Source organism: Poromitra crassiceps (genome assembly GCF_964638095.1).
Source record: "Poromitra crassiceps genome assembly, chromosome: 2".
NCBI classification, from domain to species: domain Eukaryota; kingdom Metazoa; phylum Chordata; class Actinopteri; order Beryciformes; family Melamphaidae; genus Poromitra; species Poromitra crassiceps.
This window is the reverse complement of record NC_139624.1, coordinates 22,369,504-22,390,749: the sequence shown is the minus strand read 5'-3', so window position 1 is coordinate 22,390,749 and position 21,246 is coordinate 22,369,504. Positions and strand designations below refer to the sequence as shown.

Here is a 21,246-nt window from a genome sequence, read left to right as displayed (position 1 = left end):
TCTCCCGCCCTGCTTTCCCGTTGCTGTCTAGCACATACTACTGTATCCTATCAAATAAAGGAAAAATAATAGCAAAATATAATATAAATTGGCAAAATAATAATAACACGAATAGCCTGACTCGACAGACAACAACCTTTATTGTGTTTGCTACATGTAAGAAAAAGTACAACCTTGTTGAATGGAGCCTGCAGTGCCATATTAGGGTGGTCCTCTGAGACTATGATTGAGTGAAACAAATAAGTAGTCAAATTCTGAGGCTAGAATAGCAGTTGGGGCATTTCTTTTTTTTACATTTTGAACACAGCCTATTGTCTTGGTTCCTCCTGTGCTGAGCCGGCTGGACCCTGCTCTCCTCTTAGCAAGGTTTCTGTTCTATTGTCTTGGTTCCTCCTGTGCTGAGCGGCTGGACCCTGCTCTCCTCTTAGCAAGGTTTCTGTTCTATTGTCTTGGTTCCTCCTGTGCTGAGCCGGCTGGACCCTGCTCTCCTCTCAGCAAGGTTTCTTTTCTATTGTCTTGGTTCCTCCTGTGCTGAGCGGCTGGTCCCCGCTCTCCTCTCGGCAGGGTTTCTGTTCTATTGTCTTGGTTCCTCCTGTGCTGAGCCGGCTGGACCCTGCTCTCCTCTCGGCAGGGTTTCTGTTCTATTGTTTTGGTTCCTCCTGTGCTGAGCGGCTGGACCCTGCTCTCCTCTTAGCAAGGTTTCTTTTCTATTGTCTTGGTTCCTCCTGTACTGAGCGGCTGGACCCTGCTCTCCTCTTAGCAAGGTTTCTTTTCTATTGTCTTGGTTCCTCCTGTACTGAGCGGCTGGACCCTGCTCTCCTCTTAGCAAGGTTTCTTTTCTATTGTCTTGGTTCCTCCTGTGCTGAGCGGCTGGACCCTGCTCTACTCTTAGCAAGGTTTCTGTTCTATTGTCTTGGTTCCTCCTGTGCTGAGCGGCTGGACCCTGCTCTCCTCTTAGCAAGGTTTCTGTTCTATTGTCTTGGTTCCTCCTGTGCTGAGCGGCTGGACCCTGCTCTCCTCTTAGCAAGGTTTCTGTTCTATTGTCTTGGTTCCTCCTGTGCTGAGCCAGCTGGACCCTGCTCTCCTCTCGGCAGGGTTTCTGTTCTCCAGGCTGAATCAGAGGAATGTCTCACAGACGTCCTGCTGCTGCACACACACACACATTCCATTCACCTGATGGAGCGCGCACGCACGCACACACACACACACACACACACACACACACACACACACACACACACACACACACAGTCTCCTCTGACTTAAAATTCACTTTACAATTTCCATGAAGCTGTAAAGCTCAACTGAACCCTGTGTATGTGTGTCTTGCCATGCAGGGCTGGAGGCAGGAATCGAACCCACGATCTCCCGCTTCCAAACCCCACTGGCTAACTGCAAGAGCTATACCCCCCTCGCAGAGCTGGTTCATACTGAAGAGTGAGTTTAACCAACAACTCCCTGCCACTCTGGACTCACAAGGACTCTGATTCACTTGGTTACATGTGCAGGTGAGTGACGTTATGTGCATGCACTTGTCTGCCCTGATCTAAAATACAAAATATGTAAATAAATAAACTAGCTACGATCTCAAATGTAAATGTTCAATCTGTCAAGATGGAATTTATTCTGCGATTTGATTTTCCTTCAAAACATCATCACATTCATGCTGTTTATCCAAATCAAAGTTTACATACAGAAAGACATTCAGAAAGACAAGGGTCCTTACAAACACATCTACAGGTTTGCAACATAAATGCGTTCCAGTTTAAAGGTCCAGAGTTTTGTTTGGTCTGAGGTCTATTCAAAGCTGTGTGAAGCGTAAGACGCCATGGCCCGGCAGCTACAGGTCAGGTAGAGAAATCTCTCCGCTAATAAACAACCACTTAGGCTGAAAAGAAAAAAGTCTATTATTTCATACATAAATGATAATGAGTGAACCTATGTGATGCTACAAAGTTAGGGAAGTCCGAGCGGCTTGTTTAGAGGCTGGCTTTTCTAATATGGATTGTGTGGATTTAGCTGGCGACCGTGCCTTTTGATAACCTGATGCTGCTAGATGGTTGGTTTTCACATAACCATCCAGCTGTCTCGGGTTAGCGTTTTGATACTTTCACCATGTTTAGATAGACCATCCAACTCCTTTGTCATCATAGATGCAGGGTAGTGGTGCTTTACACCCTATGGGACCTTTAAAAATCAACCAGAAACCAACTGCAACACATATTTGAGTTTGTTATTAAAGCAGGTTGTACTGTATTTGTGTGAATATAAATGATCATTTGGATTGTTATTAGTTGTGTTAGAACAGGCAGTGGTAGAGAAGAGCAAAACAGACATTTATTTAGGCTATATGACTCTATGTGTGTGTTTATTCATATGTGAGTGTTGTATGTGTTGATGTATTTGTCCAACACGTCCACACTGCAAAACATGATCTTTTCACAATAGCGCCTCTAAAATTGTTGCATGTGAGCGTTGACTTTTTGCCTCAGTACACAGCGACTTCTTGGTGACATGCAAGGAACCATACAGTATAAAGAAGGAAAAGACATCGCTCACGTCACAACGTTCTCATTTGGCATTTGGGCCCAGACTTTGGGTCCACTTCTATTGAAGTGTATGGGGCGGGCAGGTTAAGTCCCACTACAACCCATCATATCTGTGTTGTTTCATCTTTGATTGAAAAATGCTTCCACCAGATTAAAGAGAACACATTATATAATAGGTCTGACCTGCGCCGTTCGGTCATGTATCATGATGTGCAGCAGTTAGCTAATCTAACTCTATTCTGGACCAAACAGGGTCTTGAGTTGAGCTATCTGCAGCTGCTGGACAGAGCCATGATCTGTTTGAAGACCAATAATAAGGAAAACATACAACTGTCCCCAAAGCAATGCAAAATGTGAACTTTGTGACGTGAGTGATGTCTGTTCCTTCTTTATAGGTTTCTTGGTTACTACGCGATGTTACGACTCCCGGCTACCGGCCCGGTAGCGAGTCGCGGGAGCCGCAGCTCAACTCAGCGGCTAAGTTTAGGCAACTAAAACAACTTGGTTATGGTTAGGCAACTAAAACGACTTGGTTAAGGTTAGGCAACTAAAACGACTTGGTTAAGGTTAGGGTTATGGTTTGGGTTACGGTTAAAAACGGGACAAAATACGGAACATGGTGGGTCTCGAACATCTCCCAACACCACCCCTTAACCCTTATGCGTCACTGACCTACTTCAATCACTGTCGTTACGCTAAACGACTGCGGGAGGTCACCGCGAGACGACCTCTAGCGTCCAAACAAATGTTACGTTCTAACAATTTTCAAGACGTTTTTTGTGAAACTACATCGTCTTTGGGCTGTGGACCAATGTTACTATGTCACAATTCTTTGTGAGCCTGGGTTGATTTGTCCCGTACTTAGAGACCGCCCAGCAGTCTCTCATTCTCCAGACCCGGCTTCCAGTCCGAAGGGGGTGGGGCGTGTTGGGTTAAAGTGGCGTCCTCTTGCGTAGCGCCGTGCTAGCGTAGCGTCCGGGCGGAGGCTCCTCCTGCGTGATGGCGTTGGGGTGGTGCTCCGCGCGGCGCAGCCTCTCCTGCAGCTCCCGGGCCTCCCGCTGCGCCTGGCGCGTCGCCTGCCTGGCGCTCCGCAGAGAGCGCTTCACCTTCCGCACGCGCTCCCTCAGCTGCCCGTTCTTCCGTTCGACCGCAGCCACGCGCTCCCTCAACTCCTCCTCGACCTGCTCGGCCGCCGCCAGGCGCTCGCGCAGCACGCGCCCACGGTCCTCCTCCTCAAACAGCGCCGCCTGGACCGACGAGCACAGCAGCTGGAGGACCGACAGACAGAGAGGTTTCAAACATTTCTGAAACAATAGAGAACTTTAACAATCTCAAGATCAACTGCAAACAATGTTGAAACAGTAGAACTCTGTGCTCAGCTCAGTAAATTATGTCATGATGATGTCATGCCATAATCTAAGAAACACATCAACTCTGTAAACTATTACTCTATTTAACTTTTTTATCATCACTGTTATTGTTACTGTCCAGAAATATTCTATGTGATGAATGTATATCTTTATGTCTATTTATTATGCAGTTTGTCTCATTTTCTTCAACTTAATTTCTATCTCAGAGAGAGAGAGAGAGAGAGAGAGAGAGAGATTGATGTTGCATGGACTCACAATAGATCAGGGCTGCTGATAATACAGAACGTGTTTGTATTTGTTTCCATAGTCATGATGAGATAACATCTCACTGTGAACGCAGGAGAGGAATCTGTTTCAAAACAGGGCATTTTTTAAAGTGTCGACTCTTCAAATGCTCAGTGTGACGCCGCTCAGACACACACACACACACACACACGCACGACACACACACACACACACACACACACACACACACACACACACACACACACACACACACACACAGCACCTGTCAAAACATCCTGTTGTTACCTGCCTGCTGCTTAGCATCATCTGTATAAACACTGCTTAGAGGACATGACAAGGCAAAGTGTGTGTGTGTGTGTGTGTGTGTGTGTGTGTGTGTGTGTGTGTGTGTGTGTGTGTGTGTGTGTGTGAGTGAGTGCATGCATAATGTGCGTGCGTGTGTGTGTGTGTGTGTGTGTGTGTGTGTGTGTGTGTGTGTGTGTGTGTGCGTGCGTGTGTGTGTGTGCGTGTGCGTGCATGCATATGTGCGTGCGTGTGTGTGTGTGTGCGTGTGTGTGTGTGTGTGTGTGTGTGTGTGCATGTTCAGAATGATACAAATGAGGAACATGTCAGTACACAACTGTATTGCAATGAGTTAGGTGAAGGGTGATCAGAGAGAGAGAGGGAGAGAGAGAGAGAGAGAGGTAGAGTTAATTGGATGGGATAGTTTGGGTCAGAAAACACCCAGCAGAGTAGACATGTATTTAGTTGACGTTGGCTGAATGATGAAGTAGAATGAATGTTATTTCCACTACTGAACATTGCTGAATTCCTGCACTAAAAACAGTAGGCCTAAAGCCCATGGCACACCAATAAAACATTATCCAACAACTGCCAGATCATGTTTCATGGGTGTGCCATGGGCTAAACACAGCCCAACTTCAACATCACGGAGAAAAATGCTCCTGCTGCTGCCTGCAGAAACTCTGCCCCCACCAGCTACAAGTCATTATGGCTTGCATATTTAAAAAAAAATCAACAATAACAGCCGCCCTCAGAGCAGATTCTGCTTCTCGAGCAGAACTTCCGCAGCTCCGTTGTGACGCCTTGTGATGTAAAGCGTGTCAGAACGGAGTGCTTTGGCAGAGGAGGAAAACAGAGAGAGAAGGTAAACACTTTCATGTGCTTATATTACCGAGATTATTAATGATACAAAGTGGGTCGATTACCGGTAAAGCCATCCTTTAACAGTTAGAAGTTACCACTTTATTACATAACACCTAAAAGTGGGGGGAGAAATTGGCAGTTTATGCAACGCAAGGAATCAACTATAGGTAGCATTTCTAGGTAGGAACTTGAAATTTTTTCGTTTTTTTGAGGAAGCATGCAATGGTTCCTTAGGTGGGATAGGATATCCCATAATACCTTGCGACCCTGCTAACCAACAAAGATAGTCCCAAACTTCTGTTTGCCTCTCGATAGAGGACAAAGTGACAGAACGTTTGACAAACATCTATAATTTTTATTTTCAGATCGTCAATAACGTCAAACATGACTTCATTTTAGTGCAGATAGTGGTTTTGTACGGTGTCGGGAAAGTCACTTTTGACCGATAGTAGGAAGCATCCTAACTGACTGGAATCGGGACACTGCTAGCTAGTAGCCTAGCCTGGGGGAATATTATCTGACGACATGTTTTGCTCGGGCAGATGCATTTGTGAATCGGTCTGGCGATGTCAGGCTATTAAAGCTTTACTTCAACGTGAGCCTCAAGTTGACAGCTAGACAGTCATATTTGAATCATATTTCATATGATAGATAATCACATATTTATCTGGCTGACCCCGGCGTACGATGCTACCTTGAGGACATCTGAAACCAATTCTTTCTCTGTCACCTACATTCAAACAAGGGACCTAATTAAGCAGGTACCTACTTAGGTAGCTACTGTAGGTGATAGACAGGTTCCTTGTGTTTCACACAGCCATAGTCTTCTTGTTGCCCGCTATTCCGGTGCCAGTGGCTGCAGCCTGAGGCAGAGGGGCTAATTGAAGTGAATTGAAGGTTTGAGCAGAGAAGAGGGGGAAGTGTCCTGCTGCTGACCGTCTGCTTCCCACCATGCTGCTGAGGACTGGAGACTGGGTTCAGAAGACCCTGGTGCTGAAGACACCTGTTGTTGTTGTTGTTTTAAGTTTTGCCTTTATTGGACAGGACAGGAGAGCGGGAGGGGATGACATGCGGCAAGAGGCCACGGGTCGGACTGGAACCCGGGCCAGCCACGGGAAGGACTAAAGCCCTTATGGTATGCACTGTACCAGGTGAGCCACCAGCAGGGCACCCCAAAAGATCTGCTTTTAATCCGATTCTTCCTCTCTGGCAGCGTCGCTAAGTTTGGGTGTTTCGAGAGGGTCAAAGAAGTCGTTCAAATCAGATCGAGCAGCATCACACTTAGACGAGTAGAGTTCACTGTAAAACTCCCTAAAACGGTCGTTTATCTCCTTGGGGTCAGTCAGCAGGGCGTCCCTCATTGATGTGCACATGTACAGTAGTACATCATGCCAGTAAAGCTCATTGAATTGAATTGAAATTGAAAGAGAGAGAGAGAGAGAGGGGGGGGCTGAAATATAAAGCAAAACATTGTTTTTGACGTTTTTTGGAAACAGAAAAAGACAGAGAGATGCACAGAGAGAAAGAGAAGGTGTAAGAAAAAGTGGAAAGTCCTCAAATGGTAAATGGTAAAATGGGGCAAATTATCACATGATAATAATAATAATTTGTTGGATTTATATATAGCACTTTTCTAAGTACTCAAACACGCTTAGACATCAGATATTCCGGTCAAATTCCTGTGTAAACTGCAGGAACACCTGTTTGTCCGTCCCACCTCGGGTCAGGACCTGGTCATGTGACTGCTTGTCTTTTCAATAAGCAGCGTGTTTAACCCCTGACCCCCTGACCTCTGACCTCACTGCTCTTCATTAGGAACCTGACACCCGGCCGGACCGGAGACTGGAGCTGAGAACTCAGGCAAGACAACACAGAATGGAAGACAGAGGACCGCACGCACACGCACGCACACGCACACACACACACACACACACACACACACACACACCCCTTTACACAAACACAAGATCTCAAGTCAAGACTTTAGAAACCTTTTCAAGTCATCAAAGTACAAGTCAGAGTCATAAGTCAGCAGAACCCAAGTCCCAAGTCTTCTGTTGGTCAAGTCTCAAACAATTAGAATTGTGACCGGAGCACATTGTGTGTAGTTCCTGCACAGTGCCAGAGGGCGTCTGTTTAGGTAAAACTGTTTGTAGTGATCCTCACCACATTCCTGTCTGCAGAGTCACAACCAAACACACACACAAACACACGTTAGCCATTTAGCTAACTCTCCTGTCCACTGAGGTCAGCAGCAGAATAAACTTTAATTGCTACATGGTGGAGCAGCTGGACTGTTAAACTGAGGTGTGAGTGTGTGCGTGCGTGTGTCATTTTGCAAGCAGTGTGTGTGTGTGTGTGTGTGGTGTGTGTGTGTGACATTTTGCGAGCAGGTAGGATTTGTCTTTCCAGCTGTTTCGAACCAAAGCCCCCCCAACACGCACGCACGGACGCACACACACACACACACACACACACACACACACAAACAAACAAACAAACAATCACCACCACCCAAACAAGACTAAGTCAAAACCTAGTACCGGTGGATCGTGTGTGATGTGTTCATACTAGAGGTGTGTATCTTTCCCTCTCAGATGATAATGAGACGCATCTCGACACATGGTCTGCAATAAGATACAAAAACTATACAGTTGTAACAATTCGATAGAGAACGATATAGAGCTCAACCGTCACATGACATTGTGACGTCACCTTGGGTTCCAGAACAGAATCTCACCATTCACTTTTCACCATCACCTTTTGAAAAATCCTTATCTAAAGAGATTTAAGCCTGGAACCAAGCCAACCGGCCAGCTAGAGAATCGTGGCCATAAAACATTTGATTCAGAGTTGACAAAACATTGAAAAACTGGGTACAAGAGTGAGAGTGTGCAAGAGTGTGTGGCTAACGTTATCGTAGATGAACTCATTTCCGTGCATTAATGTGAATGAACCGGGAAACGGATTTCAAAACGCGTGCCGGCATTGAAAGCAGCGTGACTCGTAATAGTTTCGATAATATACCTTCAGTCACTCAGTTGTGGTTCCTAGTAGATTAGCCTGATATATTTAAATAATGCCCTAGCAGCGTGCTCCAGCAATCACAAACGATCGCTCAGCGAGCTCCACCAATCAAAGACATCGATATTACACTTTAGAATTGTGGGTAGTGTAGTAGTTCTCCATGACTTTGAATACAAAATTATTAAAAATAAACAAGGATGATATCAAACCAATTTGTGTCAACTACACGAACACCATCGTTTCACAACTACCTCACCCGTGGTGAGTCTACCTTGGGTGGTTAAGACGACATTATGGCTATAATCAAAATCTCATTGCAGACTATGAATGGGGAAATACTCTTCCGGAACCGCAGTGTCACGTGAATGTTGAGCTCTATAGCACTAATTTGATGCAATTCATCTCCAATAAGTTACAATCCAGTTGAATTCAATTCAAAGTATTCTCATGATGCGACATGCATTTCCTCCCAGAATGGCTCAATGTAGCTCTTTATTGTTGTCATTTAATGATAAAATTAACCATTTATTTAGTCATCTGTTGTTTGCCTAACATTGTGTCCTTAATAGTGGTGTGGTGAAATACTGTGACCTATCCCACAGTGTGAAATAAATAAGGCAGATAACCACCTTGGGCAGACAGTGTTCTGAATCTTTTGCAACATTTGATGCTAAAAGTGTCACTGAACAAAGACTAGAGACTGGGTGTTGACACCACAGCTAGGTATCCAGCTATTACATTATCATGTTAACATTATCATGTTAAAACATACCCAGCTATAAAAAGAGTAGAAACCGCACACTCTGGCTCCGATGCAATGAATTTAATAAAAAGACAACGTTTCGGCCTGGTGGCCTTTGTCAAGTCATGTACAAACAAGGTGAAGAGCACAGTCTTGTAACAGAGACACACCTAGACCACTGGTTCCTCCAAAAAAGAGGTGTGGCTATGGGAAGCCCATTTGCCCCCTCCTTCTCCAACCTCTACATGGCTCTTTTTGAAGAATTGTTTGTTTATACAAATAACATTTTTTCATCTAACATAATTGTATGGAAAAGATACATAGATGACATTTTTGTGTTATGGAAGGGTAACACAGAACAGTTGCATGCATTTTTTGGTTATTTAAACAATTGTTCTGAATATCTGACATTCACTATGGATTATTCACCCAACCGCATTAGTTTCTTAGATCTATGGGTTATACGTGAGAACCACACGTTGTATTCTGATCTTTTCATTAAATCTACTGCACGCAACAGTCTCTTGAGAGCTGACTCTTGTCATCCTCTTCCTTTAAAAAACAGCCTTCCATATAGCCAATTCTGTAGAGTAAAAAGAATCTGTAGTAGAAAGTCTGATTTTGAAAGAAACCTTTCTGACATGAAAGACAAGTTTAGTTTAAGGGGGTATAAGGCAACTCAAATAAATACAGCTGTTAAACGAATCAACGACAGACCCAGGGATGATCTTTTCCAGAGAAAGGCTAAGACCAAAAATCCCTCCATCATTTTGACCACCCAATATTCTAAATGTTCTGAGCAGATTAAAGGGGTTATCAATAACCATTGGCATATACTCAAAACGGATACTAGTTTACAGAACATCTTTAAGGATCCCCCTTTGGTTGTTTTCAAACGAGGTGTTAATTTAAGAGATCGGTTAGTTAACTCCGATTTACCCCCTATTTCTGTTGTGCCTTCTCAAACAGTGTTGGCACCTATTCCAGATGGTAACCGCCGCTGTGGGGCTTGTGCTCAATGTAACTTCACCCACCGATGTAGCACCTTTCAGCACCCCCACACCGGGAAGCCCATCCCCATTAAAGGGGTTATCACCTGTTACACCAAATCAGTTATTTACCTCATCACCTGCCCCTGTGGTAAGTCTTATGTAGGTAAAACCAGCAGGGAATTAAAAACCCGTATTTCCGAACACCGCAGTACCATCAGGTGTAAGAATCTCAACTACCCTGTAGCAGCCCATTTTGTAGAGGAGAATCACCCCATCTCCTCGCTCAGATACATTGGGATAGAGAAGGTCTCCCTCCCTAGGAGAGGTGGGAACCTAGAGAATCTCCTTTCTAGGAGGGAGCACTTTTATATTCACTATCTAAACACCTTATCTCCTTTTGGTCTAAATATTGATTTTGAACTAAAATGTTTCTTATAATTTTTCCTTACAGGGAAATTGACGTCACTAGGCCTTTTCACTGCATCGGTTGACTAGGATGTACTGTTTATGACGCCCCCTAGGGGTCTGATGCTCACTTTGCATCCTAGGGCCTGTTTTGTAAATACTCTGTAAATATTTTGTAATTTGTCTCCACTTGGAGCTGTATTAGCCTTGTTTGGCCCACTATGTGTTTTTTTGCGGAGGGCCTCTTTCGCAGCGGCCATTTTGTGTCTTGGGTGGGGGTGGCGTGGGTGCACTAAAACCTCAACCAGGGTCTCCTGTCTTTGGTTCATTTAGGTGTTCCGGTCCTGGGTCCCTGGTTGGTGGGTTGGTTGCACCTCCTTCCTGCCTTTTGGATGCAGGGTGGCAGCTGTGAAAGAGGTCCATTGTAACTTTGTAACACCATCTCCTTTGTGAATTCTCACTCTGGATGATTTTACCCATTCATTGTTTGTTTGGCTGTAAAGATTATATATTGTAACTTTTTTGTCATTGGAAAATTGTGCTTTTCACACTTGGATCACTTGTAAGTTCTCATTCACTTGCAGTGACTGACTGATCCTAATTGATTGGCTGCACCTGATTCTAATTGATTGGCTGCACCTGTGGTCTAGGTGTGTCTCTGTTACAAGACTGTGCTCTTCACCTTGTTTGTACATGACTTGACAAAGGCCACCAGGCCGAAACGTTGTCTTTTTATTAAATTCATTGCATCGGAGCCAGAGTGTGCGGTTTCTACTCTTTTTATAGATTCTTGTCCGTCACCGGCACCTCGCTGAGATTTTATGGTGTGCATTCTCTCCATTTTTGAAAACATACCCAGCTATCTAATTTCATTGGTAAAATAGCTGTTGAATTCAACATATTGCTATACTATAATCAGAGCGAAATCTAAAGAATAAAATCACATATTGTATAATTACACCTCAAATTAGGTCAACAAACACTTTGATGACATCAACTCGGACAAATCGGAGCTAAAAATTATACCCGAATTTCCGACCTGTAATTGCGACCTCAACAACCGTTCAATTCATTTTTTACAGGTCGGAGCCCATTTTTTCCTGCGTACCGAGTTGTCGTGAACACGGTATTAGCAGGTTGGCTGCTAATATGGTCTAGCTCTGTGTTTGCCAAACTTTCTGGGGACCCACTTTAAAGAAATGACAAACCATCGCGACACAATTCACAACAAGCCTTATCTATAACTCATAAGAAGAGAGCAAACATATTTGTGAATAAATTATCATTTTTATTGCCATTTCTGCATCACGTTTACCTTGAATAGGTAAACCAGCCATTAGAGATACCTATACGTTTGATAAATCACAACTTTGTTTTATGCACATTTGGTTTAGTAAAAACCTTCTTTAGAGAAGATATCCAAATACTGAGCACTAGCTAACGTTAGCGATGCTAATGCTAGCCAGAACCTTGTCTCCCGCGTACAAAACCATCGTCTGACACATTTTAATCCAATTTGTTTATGTGACTCTTGCCTTGTTAGCCAGCAAGCCAGCTAGAAGACTAGTTTGAGTGCATAGCAATCCCTCCAGGATTTTGCAGTTTTTTGTGATTGTAGCAATCAAAAAGGTTAGATTTTCAAGCGGCTTTTCTCAAAAACTTGCAATGCGATTTGCAATGTTTTATGTGATTCTTTTGTTTTTGTTTTTGTTTTTTGTTGTTGTAAAATAGCGGAAACTGGCAAAAATTGCAAGTTAAGGGGACTTTTTTTCTCTCTCTCCTAACTAGCCTACTACCAATGCCAATACCAATGGCAACTTTTCTCAAAAATTGTAATGCCATTTGCAATGTTTTTTGTGATTTTTTTTGGGCTGTAAAATTAAGGGAACTGGCAACAATTGCACATTGTGAAAGTAACACAAAAAAAAGCCAAGCACCTGCAAATATTGTGGAGTTTGGTTGAATTTGTTCAATAAAAATATATGTGATAAAACTAACTGCATCCATTGTTACCTGGAGCCTCAAGGCAAGTTTGGTTTGTAGGATTGCCTGAACAGTAACTAATGTAAAAGATTGCTATCGTGTGAAAACCAAATCTCCAAAATGTTTTTAGCTAGTTCAGTGTGCATGTGTGTGTGCGTGTGTGTGTGTGTGTGTGTGTGTGTGTGTGTGTGCGTGTGTATGTGTGTGTGTGTGTGTGTGTGTGTGTGCACACGCGTGTGTGTGTGTATGCGTGCGTGCATGTGTGCGTGCATGTGTGTGTGTGTGTGCGATGTGCGGCCGGGGCGTACCCTGCTGTCATCTGGGACGTCCCAGTCGGGGCTGAAGCTGGCCTGGGTCTGGCTGCAGTTGGAGAACTGGAAGAGGCTGGCGAAGGTGCGGCGGTGCTCGGTCGTGTCGGGAAAGATGGCGTCCTGGAAGTTGACAGCATGTGGCAGCAGGTTGTAGTTCTCATCCATCCTGCAGCGGAAGACAGAGAGTCACTCCATCAATATTGATCTTATCATTGTCACTATTATGGGTCAGTAGTACAGTATCAAGTGGCAATCTCTGTCAACTTTTCTCTGATTGGATAAAAATTGGCGGCGACCTCAAACTATCCAATCAGAGAAAAGTTGAAATTTTCTGGAAAACGGAAGGTCGGATCGTGATGGCTATAAAAGGACTATGTGTATTTTTTCACCCCGAATCCAATGCCACCATCCCTGAGTTACGGCATGCAGGACTACAGGAGAGAAATAGAGGACAGCGGGGGGTTTCAAGTCACTGACCAAACACTCTATTTCAGCGATTGCTGTCAGAATATAGAGCCACTTAACAAAAACATCGCTGAATGTACCTTTAACATGCCCAACTTTACATCAGAAATAAACATGTTTACAGCCTGGTTCAAAAAACGGTTTTGGTCTTTATACTGTATCTAATTTCACAACAACTGTCGGGGGTGACATTTTAAATAACTCACCCATTTAACCAGTCTATGGCTGCAAAACAAGTCTGATTGTATAGAAGTCATTGGGAAAATGACCCTACTTCTCACTTGATTTACCTCAGTGAACACTTTCCTAATGAGTTTATGTCTCAATCGCTAATTTCAAGTATTCTTCAATACAGCATGATGATCATTTTGTCAATTATGGTCCCATTTAGAGTCAAATAGATGATAAATCAGACTATGTTTTGGGGTGTGATTGACAGGTCGCCTGTCCAGTGATCACACAGCTCAACGATCACAGAGCAATAGCAGGCGGTGCTGCGGCTCTTCTCATCCAAATACCTGTTCATGCATGTGTACATGTTGGAGAGAATGACTGTGAGTGAGTGCTGATTTAGTGAGTGTGTCGAAGAGATTCCGTGTGTGTGCGTGTGAGCGTGTGTGTGGGCGTGCATGCGTGCGTGTGTGTGCGGTCATGTGTGTGTGTGTGTGTGTGTGTGTGTGTGATGATTTTGGACTGACAAACAGTTAGTCCATTTTTTTAATTGTTGTTTATTGTTGTTTGTTTAATTGTTGTTTATTCGACTTGTTTCTCCAAACTGAGGTTCACGCTCTCAAAACACTGGACACACACTTCAAAACAGACTCTTATTTTATTTATTTATTTATTTGGGGGGGGGAGGATAATAATAAATCCTGCTTTCAGATCATATCTTTATGAACACAAGATTCTGACATCAAAACTGTCCATATTAGGTTTATCTACATAGGATTACTGAATGTGAAACATGTTTCACCAATCTTTTTTCCATCATTTTAAGGATTTATTTTATCCAGATTTTATTTCCTTTTCCAATCAGACATCTGTTGTAATATTATGTAATATCACTGTTTCACATACAAAAGATTTGTCAGTTTTGGTTTTTACATGCGTCTGTTTGTATGTATGATGACAGTAAAGAGGTAGAAGTGTTGATTATGATGTTTACTACTTCATTCCTCATCAGCCTGGTCATTTCTGTCAGTCCAGAGGATTTGTGGGTGTTGTAGTTCTGTAATTTGTGTCAAGGCTTTAAATCAGTGGTTTTCCACGTGGGGTCCGGGGACCACCAGGGGTCCTTGAGGGCATCCCGGTGGTACCCAGGAAAAGGACAAATTGTTAAACTTCACCATCATTTCATTAATATAAGATGTTAATACAGTTAGAGTAGAAGAATGACTGTTTTGATCATAGTTTCACTGTTATCTCTCAATACAGCTCCTGTAGTTTTGAAAAACGACAAAATCATATCCTCCGATTTGGATCAAATAGACAAGATCTCATGGTCAAATGAGGGTCCATGGCTCTAATGTTGACTAAAGTACAGTAGGGTCCTTGATATGGAAAAAGAGAGAATCACTGCTTTAGATGGCCGTGTCCACTTTTTGAGAATGTGGACCTCAGCTTGGAGAAGCATGTCCAATCGATCAAGGAAAAACTGTGTTAGAATATTAGAGATTGTGTTTTATAATATTATTGAGAGTGTGGAGAGAGATGTGCCCGAGCAGTTGAGAAAGTGTGCGGTATAGGGACTTCACCTGAGGAAGAAGATGTAGGAGTAGTTCTCCATGACGGTGTGTGACTGGCAGGACAGGTAGCCCAGGCCAGTGAGGTTGAGGCGGGAGCCGGCCGGCACCTCCAACATGCTGCCCCACGCCTGGTCACACAGCAGCTCCACCTCCGCCAAGTACAGCAGCCCTTCCTCCGCCACGCCACCCGAGTCATAGCCGTACCTAGGGCAAGCTCTTTCACATTTAATAGCTAGACTGGGTATGTTTATGTTTATTTTATTTTTTTACAGAAATGGACACAATGAAAACAACAAAACAATGTGCAGGTAGAGACAGGAAACTCTAGATGGCTTATACTTGGTCTCTACCTCAGAAAACCAACTTGTTAATTTGGAGACTTGATCAATACTTTTTTTTTCATTTTTTGTAACAGGCCTTAATAATTTGGCACAAGATATTGATAGCTATATTAATACCGTGACATGATTTGGTTTTGTGTAAGGGCAGTGTGCAACGTGGATTCACACTCACGTTCAACTCTGACCTCAGACTCTACATTGGCTACTCGAGACTTGACTCGAGATATAGTGACTTGACTACAACACTGATGACTATAGTCAAAATGCCTGCAACTGAATTGTAGCCTAGATCAGGGGCGGTTTTAGCATCAGAGCTTTGGGTGGGCTCAGCCCACCCAAAGGTCATGGACCACTGAACCCCTAGGGGGGTCCGGGGGCATGCCCCCCCGGAAGAAAATTTTGTACAGTTTCAAGTAAAAATGGATCAAACTGGCGCACTTTGAGATCAAAATGAAGAGACTAGATCTATGAAGAACTACACACATCAATATCTTCTTTACCGTTCTGTGGTTTTACAGCAATGAAAAAATAATTGTTTCCCTATATATACTATATATATTCTGCATACAGGTTACTATATGGTAGAATTATGCTTGCATAAATAATACCAAAATCACTTCAGGGGAGTTTCAAGTAAAGTAACATTTTGCTTTGTAGGCAAAACAAAAGTAAAATTAAATCAAAAGGGAACTTCCTAACTTATTGGCTGGAATAATATTCCGACAAGATAATAATATACTGTAAGCACTAAAACAGGAGTTTGCAGTCAACTAGTTGAAATTAATATGTGGCAGTATTTGTGGGGGTCAAAATCTATGTAGGGTGTACCACCACAAATAGATCAGTGTATGGGAAACACTGACTATTAAATTGTGTGACTAGAAAGACACCAATAAATCTGAGAAAATGTACTTTAATTTTGAAAAACAGCACTACAACGGTGGCATTACAAATGGTATTATGAAATTATTGTGTGAAAAAACAAGAATGGCACTTTTTTCATGAACTTTAAGCAGAAAATTAAAAAATAGTTTTAAAGCAAAAATAAATAATAAATAAAGATCATTTTAACATTGGCTCAACCAGCCCATCTTACTGACCACCAGGGGTCCTGGTCCTTAATCCCTTTTTATTACTCCCATGCCACTGGTACTGTACACAAACAAGGCTGTTTAAATATCTGCCTTGCACTCCCTTAGAGCAGGGGTGTCAGACTCATATTAGGTAGAGGGCCGGATTTGTTCAACTGAGACCTCATGGGGGCCGGATTTTTTTTTTACTAAAATCAATTCGACTCATTTACCCATTTACTTCACAAAAGAAATACTGCTCTTTCCATTTCTCTTGAAACTGCCTGCATTCCGTGTCAACCTTTCTCTTTTTCGACAGCATCTTGTTCAGGGGCGGACTGGGATCATAATTCAGGCCGGGCATTAGATACCAAGCAGGCCAGGCCGATACGGGCCGACGCGCGTGCCGGCGTCAGAAAAATTTGGGCCGTTTAAAGCTCAATTTGGGCCGTTTGAAGCCAGATGTGGGCCGTTTGAAGCCCAATTTGGGTAGTTTAAAGCCAGATTTGGGCCGTTTGAAGCCCGATTTGGGCCGTTTGAAGCCCAATTTGGGCCAAGTCCAATTTTACAATAAGATGCACCCACTTTAATCCTGAATAAAGTAATAAAACCACTAGTAAACCAGTAGGCGGCGCCTGGCCTGCTGTTCAGTGAGTGGCCTGACTGCGGGCACAATTCTTTTTTTTTTTTTTTTTTTGCAGGCCAGGCCAGGCCACCGGGCATTTGCCCGACGTGCCCGATTATGCAGTCCGCGCCTGATCTTGTTGATTCTTTTGTTTTTTGGTAGGTAGCTGAATGCGCGATTCAATTCCAGCGTTGCATCATGGCGGCTTTGTTTACACCTGATGACCTACTGACATACTTCCTTGTAGTGCAGGTTAATTAACTTATGAATGAACTCTTAGCTTGCTTATTAGCCACACGTAGTTCATGATAATGGGGTGCGAATTTAATAATAATAATAATATATATATATATTTTTTTTAATATTCCAAAACATCTCGCGGGCCGGATGAAACCTGCCCGTGGGCCGGATCCGGCCCGCGGGCCGTATCTCTGACATCCCTGCCTTAGAGGGAAATAACAAGCCTGTAAGAACTTTTATTGAGATACTGAACTAACATCACAGCAAGACATAAGTGATGCCATGCACGCATGTTAAGCTATCGTCATCATCACATCAGACAGGCTGTGTAAAGCAGCCACTTGCGATTCTGAAGGGCTTAATTTCATTCAGATAACAAGGGACCCGTTTGAAAATGTTTGTCACTTATGCCCATATGTTTCTCAAAAAACATCACATCCATTTACACCCGCTTACTGCGAGCTAGCATGACATGGCTGGCTGGTGCCATGGTAGCCTACCTACCTTCCTCCAGTCCACCTGTTTGTCTGGCAGGCACAGCGACAAGTTCTTTTGTTTAGCCTACGACAACGTTACGTGCTAATTTGAATATCAATATGCGCTAATTAAGTAACTACTAACGACTCTGACTGCTCAATGCTCACCTCAGTTTCATTGATCATGAGTGGGGAGAACGATTGTGTGAAATGTGGAGGACCACTTCACTGCTGTACTGTGTGTGTGACCTGTGTGAAGTGATGTGGGATTAGGCAGATAGATGGAGGAGGGAGCGCCTGCGCAGCCGCGGTTCTAGAAACTTTTCGGGTGGGCTGAACCCCCCCTAAATTTTTGTCTCAGCCCACCCTAAGAACATAGAGGGGGGGGGGGAACATGCACACAGCGCATTGAGTGTAGTCAGAAACTGCTACTAATGACCACCATGGATTTGGAGAGGGATTAAAAAAAAAAAAAAAAAAAAAAAAAAAGTTTTTTTTGCCTCTATTTTTTTGGGTGGGCTGAGACTATTTTTGGGTGGGCTAAAGCCCACCCAAAAACGGCCTAGAACCGCCCCTGGCCTAGATGTCTGTAATGATGAGAAACCATTTATCATTTGTCTAGAAAGAATTAAGCTGTGGCTCAATGACAATTGTGGAATAGTAAGAATGAATGACAGATATCTCCGTTGTTTTGATTAGTCAGAATGACATCTTCAATAACATTTCTAGTCAGTTGTTGATATTATTATTGAAGACCCCTTAAGTCATGTTTTAAGATATAGCCTATAAAATACTCTACTTTGACTAATAATTTGTGTCTGATATGGTTCTCCACACACAAAAAAGTTAAATTATCTTGTTAAAATCCTTAAAATGATCCCCTCTTTTCCCCTCACCCCCCCCCCCCTGCTGAATACTAGGCAGGGATTGGTTCCATGTGATGTCACAAATCATGCTTGTAGGAAATCGCCTTTTCAGTGAGCAACTTCCACTTTCCACAGATAATTTGTGTCAAACTCTGCACACACTCAGACATCATTCTAATCTGTACAGTGAAGCTCAAACATTCAATTTAAGGAAAGGAATAAGAAGAAAAACACATTTTTGAGTGGAGGGGGGGGGTCTTTAAGAGTATAAATTCCGGATAAACTGAGCTAATAAATATTTAAACGGCTTTCCATTAGGTTACGCACCCGAACGGGAAGGGCAGCGCGTTGTACAGGCCGGCCGGGTTCGGGCTCTGCTCCCGATGGATGCCCAGCACGCGGGCGTAGATGATGATCTCCGCCAGCTCCGCGCGGCACGCCTCGCTCAGCGGCCGCCAGGAGGACGGCAGCTGGCAGCCGTGCGTAAAGACGCAGAGGAGCAGGAGGAGAGCCGCCACAAACATTCCCAGCAATCACTTTAATGACGCGTCACTGGACCGAATGATGATGGATTTCACTTTCAGTCCCGAAATTATCCACTGAAACACTTCTCATACATCCAGGCTGGTTTAAGAGTGCGAGTAAAAACACTGACAGAAAGTTGCAGGTGTCGGGGGAGTCGTTGATGGTTGCCAAAACTCGTGAGGATGCTCTCTGCTTGACTGAACTCAATTTTCACACGAAATTCACTTAATCGGTTTTTGCAATTTAAATGAACCTGCACAGACACCGTCCTTCAGATGTTTCCAGGTTGGTTTAAAGTGAATGAAACTTGTCGTAAATCCAGATAATGTTGCAGAAAACACAAGTCCAACCTGTTGCTCTTTGTCTGTCTCTCTGTTTGCCAGTCTGTGTGTGCTTGTTTTCATCCCATCAATCTGCTGCTGGTGCGTCAAGTCTGAGCCAAAGTGCCCAATGCCGCGTTCACGTGCTGGTGGGGAATATCCGACATCTGACTCCTCCCATTCGCCTGCCAAAACAGTGTTGCATTCACGCGCTATTGGTTGTGTCCGACTTCTCGCCTACAGCAGTGTACTACACAGTGCAGTGAGTGAGTGGTGGAATAAGTACTCTGATCACTTAAATAGGCTACTAAAAGTAGAAATACCACAATATAAAAGAATACTCTGTTACAAGTAAAAGTCCTCCATTCAAAATGTTACTAAGTAGGCTAGGCTAAAAGTACAAAAGTATTTGCACCAACATACTTAAAGCAACACAAGTAAATGTACTCTGCAGAATGGCCCACTTCAGAATAATAGAATAGCCTATATATTATATTATTGAATTATTGATGTATTAATGTGTAAGCATCACTTTAATGTAGCTATAATTAGCCTATATAATACATCATATTATATACATTATACATACATCATATTATATACAATGCATCAATTATATTTTGTATAAAGGTAGTGGAGTAAATGTACAATATTTCCCTCTAAAATGGTGTGGAGTAGAAGTATAAAGTAGCATAAAATGGTAATACTTAAAGGAACACTCCGCCCATTTTCAACCAGCTTTGTATCATTAGAACATCAGTAGTATATCAGAAAACTGTAAACAGTTTTGAAGTCTGTCATTTAATTTGACAGTTATTGAGTGTTAAAGTGTGGACCAGTGACATCACTGGTCCACACTAACTCAAATTAATAACTCATTAACTCAAATCAACTCTCAATAACTGTCAAACTATTCATCATTCATCTAGTTTGACAGTTATTTTTTACCTATGTAGCCGACAGTATTCAAGTAGCCTAAATGTACTTAGCCTACTTTCCGCATCTGCTGTTCAGTAATTGGACACAAGAAGAAGAAACCTGTTGGCTGGAGATCCTCCTCTGTGTCATGCCTTCAAATACATTTGAAGACAGGTTCTGAATGGGTTCCAGAGGTTTTGAGTTTTTTTTGTTTCTTTCAGGTGTCCTTCAGGGCCTTCACGGTGAAGAGGTAGTGTTCTCAAGGAGTTCAGGGATCCACGAGGAGGTTTGAGTGGTCCAGGGACCTTCAGGGGTTCAAGAAGAGCTTTCGGGGATCTTCAGAGTCAGAGAAGTTGTTCCAGGAGTTCCGAATGGATTCCAGTGGTCCTTAAGGTGGTTTTAGGGGGTCCTTCAGGGCAACCCAGTTACCAGAATAAAATGTTGGCAGTTTACATTTATGCAAACCACACAGATAGCCTACATGACAATCGACATTTGTAAATTATAAAATACATTGCATATCAACATTTCAACTTAACCCATATTTTCCAACATCAATTCGAAAATGTCAGTTAATTTGAAAATGTGTCGAGTTTCCAGTTAATTTGAAAACCTTGCGCAAATACAAACTTGATTGGGGTTATGGTTTGGGTTAGGCTTTAAATAACAAAAACCTTAAATGTTGAAATGCAGGGAAAGGGGCCACTGGCCTCCATGCTCTTTCAATAGCAGACTCTGACATGTGTAATTGATATACACATCTACAATTGTTGATATGCAACACATTTTGGTTCACAAACATTGACATTCAACATCTGTGGTTTGCAGAAACTTGCCAACATTATTCATAGCCTAGCCTACTCCAGGCTGTTCAGTGGGTTGCA

At 43.1% G+C, this 21,246-nt stretch overlaps 1 protein-coding gene across 1 annotated transcript; it reads right to left on the bottom strand.

Moving 5' to 3' along the window:
* Positions 1 to 3,481: 3,481 nt before the first annotated feature.
* On the bottom strand, positions 3,482 to 19,123 carry ccdc3a (coiled-coil domain containing 3a; the record flags this gene model as incomplete). Its single annotated transcript, XM_083661515.1, has 4 exons — positions 3,482 to 3,817; positions 12,769 to 12,937; positions 14,991 to 15,185; positions 18,927 to 19,123. 4 exons carry the CDS (start codon positions 19,121 to 19,123, stop codon positions 3,482 to 3,484), a joined length of 897 nt encoding a protein of 298 aa, XP_083517641.1.
* Between the last annotated feature and the right edge of the window lie 2,123 nt (positions 19,124 to 21,246).